Consider the following 7,594-nt stretch of genomic DNA (forward strand, 5'->3'; position numbering starts at 1 on the left):
AGTTTATCACTGCGTCATTCACCAGGAATCATTGTGCGGTAAATCCTTGCAAATGGAACATGTTATGAGCACCATAACACAAACAGTTAACTTCATAAGAGCTAAAGGTTTAAATCACCGCCAGTTTAAGGCTTTTCTAGAGGAGTTACATTTAGAATATGGCGACTTGCCCTATCACGCAGAGGTGGCTAAGCCAAGGAAAAGTGCTGAAAAGATGTTTCGAGTTGCACGAGGAGATTTGTGAGTTCATGAAAAGCAAAGGGAAAGACACGACAGAGCTCCGGGACAAAAAAATTCTGTGTGAGTTGGCGTTTCTGTGTGACATCACGAGCCATCTTAACGTGCTCAACCTACAGCTTCAGGGGCGGGACCCTGTGATCACAGACACGTACGCTTCAGTGAGGGCTTTTAAAACCAAGCTGCGCCGATGGGAGACGCAGATGCTGCAAGAAAACTTGAGCCATTTTCCGTGCTGCCAAACCATGAAAGTGCAGGTCTCTACCACCGTGTTCCCCAGCACACAGTTTGCCGAAAAACTTAGCATACTTTGTGCCGAATTCACGCGGCGATTTGCCGACTTTGAAGCTCAAAGAAATAGATTTGAACTGTTCAGTAATCCATTTGCAGCTGACGTGGAAAACGCACCATCACACCTCCAAATGGAGCTGATTGAGCTCCAATGTAGTGAAACACTCAAGGCAAAATATGATGATGTGGGCGCTGCACAGTTTTCACGTTTCATCCCAGCCACAATGCCCCAGCTGCGTACCGGAGCTGCTCAAATGCTCTCTATGTTTGGCAGTACATACCTGTGTGAACACCTGTTCTCTTTGATGAAGATAGACAAAACGTCACACAGAAGTCGTCTTACTGACGAACACCTTCACTCGATCCGAAGGATTTCCTCAGCCCAGAGCCTGACCCCAGACATAGATGAACTTGTATCCAAGATGAGACACCAGGTGTCCGCCTCAGAAGATAGATAGAACTACTATAGAACTACCATAGTACACACTACAGGGCACTACTACTACATAGTACATACTACAGGGCATCTGATTTTTCTTTGAAATAAATACATTTCTGGCTGTTGTTGGCCTGTAGAAAAAAATGTTTTCACTTTAAATTCCTCTGAAAACACTGCATAAAAGAGCCATACGAAATGAATGCACCTAATTTTTCATTTATTTAATGATTTATGTTGTTTTATAAGAAATAACTTCTCTGCTGTGTTGGTTCCAGGTTCAATTTATTGAATAAGGTCATTTCCATTTGTTTTCAATAAACACTGAACCAGTCCGGCCCGTGACTTGGAGCATTTTTTACATTTTGGCCCACTGTGTATTTCAGTTTGACACCCCTGGACTACTCTCTCTGGTCTGATCTAAAGACTGGACAGGAGCTAAAGGACTAAAACAGTACACCACTGGGGGAAATCTGGAAAAAACACAGCAATCCCTCTGAGACAATATAATAGCCGTCCAGAGGTATAATTAGCCTTGTAACTGATGGCCAGTCTGCATCCACAGTTTATACCGACAGTTTGAGGCCGGCAAATTAAAGCGTAAGGTTTGACAGTGAACTATGACTCTCTTGGGCGACAAGAGCAAGATGGAGGCTCACTAACCAAATACCAGGACGGCACCGACAAACTATTCCTTAACAAAAATCCTCAAAAGAAATGCACCAGAATAGCCTTGGATTTGTGTGCCATAAAAAAGGAAAAAACAAAATATAGAGGATACAGTGTTATGGCAGTCAACAGTTGTATAAGATTAGACTCAAGAGCCTTTGTTTCAACTCCTCCTAATCTTCTCTTAAACATGAATAAAGCACTCAAACTGTTTCACAAATCTCACGGACTCAGAAATAGGGTCAGCCTCGTTTGTAAAATGGCTCTCAAGTTCGACAAAACCGACTACGGCAATTGCGTCACTTCACTTTTGGAATTGATTTGCGGGAGTCCTTCTCGGGAAGGCGGCCAAGATCAAATCTATCAGAAAGGCAGCATGGGGCTGGACCAAGAGTTGCCAGGAGTGATGGCAACTTTGAAACGATGCTGGGTAGCCTGAAAACTACCAGGTATCTCTGATAAATGATCTGAGTGAACCAATACAGAGAGATTAGTTCAAAACTGCAATGTGCCACCGGCGCCCAGATATGAAATTCACAAGTCACGAACAGATGATAGACAAAAGAATGGATTATCCAAATTGTCGAGGGCTGCCATTATGGAACATGGTATAGGCGGGTATCCCATCTATGTGCTGCTAACCACATCCTACTATGTGGATGGTGTCAATATATTAGAAAACACATGGATGTTTTCAGTATGTAGATATGCCGAAAAAACAACAAAAAAGTTACTTTCTTTCGTCTTTTCCAATAGCTCGAATAGGTGCTCTTTTCTCTGCTATGATAAGATGGCAGAGAATACGTGACCATCCGTGACCATCCGTGATATTTAGAAGTTCTGACTCGTCACCTTTGCGATTCCAACAAATCCTCGTCAGACCTCTCAGTGCAACTCTCCGCAACACTTTCCACATTTTTTCCTCCCCTGAAAATGACCTCGCTGAGAAACGTATAACGAATAGAACTAAAATAGTATACTGCTTTTGAAGAGTATGTATCCTATGATCTACGTTACCTTACGATACAGCTTTTTGCAGGAAAGACAGCAGGGACACTTGGTTCATTCTCTGATTTTTTTCCCGTAAAAATGCGTAATGTACATGTAGGGTACAGATCATCTCGTAGGGCTGAGGCCACCGTCACATACAACTACTTTATTGTAAAATAAATTCTGCTTGACATAATATGTCTAGGAAATACCATTTCATCAGATACATGAATGCAGGATAACGATGATGACAAAGCAGAATGGCATACAAACTTGTCATACACAAGTCATCCAAGTAATTCTGAACCCATCTGACAAGGAGGCAGGTGTTCCTGGTGCTCATGTTTTTGTGAATAGAGGAAACATTTCTTTAAGCTTAGCTCAGGAGTGGCAAGTTGTCAACAGTTGTGATTCTTTCAGCTTGCGTGGTATTAAGGGATAGGTTTGCCATTTTTCAACCCAGGCCTAAGGGAATTATTATGAAAACCTTGCTTTTTCAGTGCTTGTGCACATACATTGGGTCTCTGATGGGCCTACTAACACACAAACTGTGACATAAGGCAACCCATTCAGTTTTCTTTGGGCAGCCTTTGTCAGAACACATGTCCTGAAACAACCGGTTCAGATTTATGATCCCTTCGAAGGGATCATTGAAGAAAATTGTACATGAATTTACGATGTTTACATGAAACAAAAAATCCCCCCATGCGGTGTCCCGGTGCGGTGTCCCGTGCGGTGCAACCGGCAGTGCAGCATTGCCCTTGCCTCATGAAAGTCAGAACTAACTTTTAAATGGCGCCTTGTAGTCTAATATGAGTGAAGATTCAGTAACTGGATTGCTTATTTCTCACCTCAAATTGGTTCAGAAACAGATTTTGGTGGACTGATAATGTAAAATCAGTGAAAGTTTACAGAATAAACTTCTTGAATCTTGAATCTTGACTAAATACAACGGAACCCAGAAGTAGCACTCTAGCTCCATTGGCTCACAGAACCCGGAACTTGTGATCAAACCCCATTGGCTCACAGAACTCAAGGCCTTGGGAGGGTGGCTCCTCCCACTTAAACAGAGCATCAGGAACACAATTAATTTAGAGGCATGTTAGAATGACTGGTATGAGTGGTATTTTCAGCAAACAACAAAAACATGTTTTGGGAACCTCAGAGAGCTATATTAACTTGTTAAAAAGGGGCATAATAGGTCCCTTTGTCAATATTAAAATGTTGGTTTGCATGTTGTACTTTTATTGTACTGCTGTTACCGCTACCATTGAACAGCTTTTTCATAGTTTTATTTACTCTTTTGGACCACAAATCACCTCTTTTGACTGCATCCTTGCCAACATAAGAAGATACAAATGGGATGTTGTGCCACTTCCTACTGGCCACCTACTGTAGCCGACCTACGCTTTACAATTGCAAAAAAAGTGGTTTTAAATCAAATGTTATATTATTGTTACAAACATGCCAATAACTATTATGCAAATGTTCAGTTTTTGGAAAAAGAAGCTGAAAGTTTTCTTTTAGGCTTTAAAACGTTTGCCCCATTGGACTGGATTTAAGCAGAGAAGCTGGGGCAGAGTGTTACATTTCTCAATAATGTAGTCATGCAATGAACAATTATAATAACGCCTGGGTTGAAAAATATCAAGCTTTTTCTTCCGTCATTTTGTTGCTTAACTGCACGCTTACCTCGGAATTTCTTGGGTGGGTTGTTGAGGTCGCCAGTGTCTGGCTGCACCACACATCGGTCGTCCACAAGCCTGGGGGTGGGGGGTAGACATTAAAACAATCAGTCCATCATTAAAAGTCACTGTACATATCGGCTCAACCATGAAAATAATTACTAACAACTAGTAGAACGTACAACTGGTGCATGTGCAGGTATCACAAAACTGTACTTGAATGTAAACATTTGATGTGTCACAATAATGGACAAAATCTCTTCAGGACATTTTATTGCAACTTGCAATTTTACAATATTGGGAAAATTGATAAGAACAGTCGGTACAGTTTAACAGATAAACTGCCGTCAAAATAGATAGTAATACGCAAAATAGTGCCACACTGCATCTGCCTGTTGCATCACTTGTAGCACATCAACCAAAAGCCAGGCTTAATACTAACCTCCGTTTCTAAAGCTAAACATAAACGGAGCGAGAAAAGATTTCATCTCTATTTCTTTCACGTGTCTGACACAAACACTTCCTTGATTTTGATTTTGGGATTGAGGAGATGACCGATTGAGATGCCAGCTTCCCCCCCCCCTACGCAGATGTGAACAGTTGATCTATCTATCTATTGAACAGACTCTGACGGTCTCGACACCCTCACCCCACTGCATGATACCGGTGTGGTATGAGCAGATAAGCAAATAATACACACACACACACACACACAAAACCTATTCAGTCCAGTCAGCCGTTTCTATTTATAGCTCATGCAATGTGGCCCGGCGCTCCAAAAGAGGGCATTGTTACGAGGATCTTCTTAAAAGAAACACATCTGGTCTCAAACCTGATGCAAAGTGGCGAAAGTAAGCACTATTCTGCATACATGGACGGGCACCGGGTCACTTGCAAATTAAAAAAAGTCAAGGAGGACGGAGCCTAAATGAAGCGTCATGGCCTTTTACTTTATTTTTTGCATAAAGAACATTCTGTACATTCTGTCTATTTTGTGAAGCATTTCTTTTACGTTAGGAGCATGCCTTAGGACCCTAGGACCCGGGGATGAGATGCCTTCCTGCTGTTTGCCCAAAAGCCTGTGGGGTCCAAACACTTGGAAAAACAACAGACAACAGACAACCACCATCACTGGCAAGTGAGCCATCTATCCCCAGTAATCATGAGTGGAGTGGAAAGATGGAAGGGGATGAGGGGAGGGGGTAGGGGGGGGGGTATTATTACAGGTAATCACATCTTGTAGCTGGATGAATGACCTCCACCACGGCGGGCGATCTTCAAAAGCCTGTCCCCACTCCCCAGCGGGTGATGAACATACACAAGACCAAAAAAACGCGAGTGGCACAACGTCTCGCTAAGGAGAGGAGGAGGTGAGGTGATGGGAGGTAGAGAGAGTTGAAGCTGGGACAGCTGGGACAACTTGATTAATAGGGAAAGATTGCAAGGTGACAGGAAGAGGAGGAGCGACGCAGATGCTCAAGACAAAAAAAACAAGCACAAACCAAACACTTCCACTGAGTGGAAAATAGGAACAGCAATGAGAGAGAGAGAGAGAGAGAGAGAGAGAGAGAGAGAGAGAGAGAGAGAGAGAGAGAGAGAGAGAGAGATATTCTGGCACCCTGTGACGCAAGAGCAGCACACAGCATCATCAGGGAAGGGAAGTGAGCCGGCTGGAGGAGCTGGTCCAGTTGGCCTAGATCCACAGAAGAGTCTGCAGCTTGGGTTCCACACCTACTGCACTACCACCTCGCCACAGGCAAGACTACCAAGAGTGATCCTTTTATTTCGTAATTGAAGAAAGGAACTCTGCCCCCCACCAAAATTGTAAGTCCAATTGACATACAAATATAGTCCTAAGGACTCAATGGTCCAACAAAAGGAATTGACTGTGGTACAAGGCAAGCCCCAGAATATATCCGTATACAGGTGGATTTGAGTCGCCGGGAACTCAGAACCTCTCTCCATCTTTATTATCTGTTATGCTCTATTCTTTTTGTTTATTCCTTGTATTGTACTTTGTTCAACCCTTGTTGTTTTTAAATGTGCTCTTTAAACAAACGTGACATGACTTCATTTGACTTCTCTCCAGCGAACGCATCGCCTCCACAACAAAACCCTGAGAAATATTGGGATATGACAGAGGTGAAAAGGGCAAAAGGCAAAGTCGGGGGTTATTTTGTGAACTCCCACAACAGTCTTGACCATCGGCGATTCAACTGTCCATCGCCTTGTGGCATAGCGTGTTTTAAAGAGGGAAAACAAAACTGTCTTGAGTTCAGTTCCGAGTCCAAGGTCACTATAAGGATTAGACCCATTTTTTTATTTTTTTTTGTTTTTTTGTTTTTTTATGGTCCGTTTTACAACTTAAAACGATGCATACTTTGTTTGGTGAAAGTTATATGGAAGAAATTGGAGAACATTTGAGTGTAAATGTGTAGTTTTGTCTGAGTGAACGATGACAAAAATCCAAAAATGAGTCTCTATCTATCTATCTAGCTAGGTTGCTTTGTTTACAGACTCAAAAATGGCTATTCAAAAAATGCTCCCTGTATTGATAATTGATAGCCTACATTGTACCGCAGTCATTTTTAATACACTTTCAACACAATTCAATCTGCTACCTATTTCGTTCAGAATGTTTTGGGAACTGCCCTCCATTGACTTCCATTGGTTTGTGACACCAATGGAAGTCAATAGAAAGCAGGAAAAGATAAACTTTGTCTCCACACCTGAAATCGTTGTCTCGCCAGCGGTAAATTGACTTATATCAAGGTATAGGAACAGACAAATGTTCAAATGTAGACCAATTGTGCTAGGACCAGGACACCCTACTGTGGTGGGGTGGAAGTGGAGGTGATGGCAATGGTGATGGTAATGGGGTCAATAACAACAAATGTAGATTGCAGGAAAATCAAAAGAGCCTTACCCTAAAGTGCTGATGAAGCCACTGGTGGAGCCCTCAGCATACAGGGAACAAATGTCCCCTATATGGAGAAAACTGGACATCTTGTCCGACATGGTCCCTCACTTTTGACTGCACCTACAAACAAATGGCATCAAACTTCTGATCTAAGTGATCAAGGTATAATCAGGTTACCCCCCCACCAATCACTGTTATGCAAGTGATGAATTGGCAAATGACACTGAAATCATAAATCATTTACGAGATTGATTCATTTGATAGGAGCTACATGGAAGTTGGAGGTAAAGTCAATAATGGCACTTACCTCTGTGAACTCCCTGTGGTCACTTGGGGCCAAACTAACCTCAGTAAATTCTATTACAG

The 7,594-nt window shown here is 42.4% G+C and overlaps 1 protein-coding gene across 1 annotated transcript in view; it reads right to left on the bottom strand.

Moving 5' to 3' along the window:
• Positions 1-7,326, bottom strand: part of itpr1b (inositol 1,4,5-trisphosphate receptor, type 1b) — a gene marked incomplete at its 5' end in the record, with an annotated part of 94,949 nt that extends 87,623 nt beyond the window's left edge. The window contains 2 exons of the mRNA XM_080000045.1: positions 4,316-4,386; positions 7,235-7,326. Of these exons, the coding sequence (XP_079856171.1) occupies positions 4,316-4,386; positions 7,235-7,326 (163 nt within the window). The remainder of the gene's footprint in view (positions 1-4,315; positions 4,387-7,234) is intronic.
• Between the last annotated feature and the right edge of the window lie 268 nt (positions 7,327-7,594).

The sequence above is a fragment of the Zeus faber genome (genome assembly GCF_960531495.2).
Source record: "Zeus faber genome assembly, chromosome: 5".
Lineage (NCBI taxonomy): Eukaryota > Metazoa > Chordata > Actinopteri > Zeiformes > Zeidae > Zeus > Zeus faber.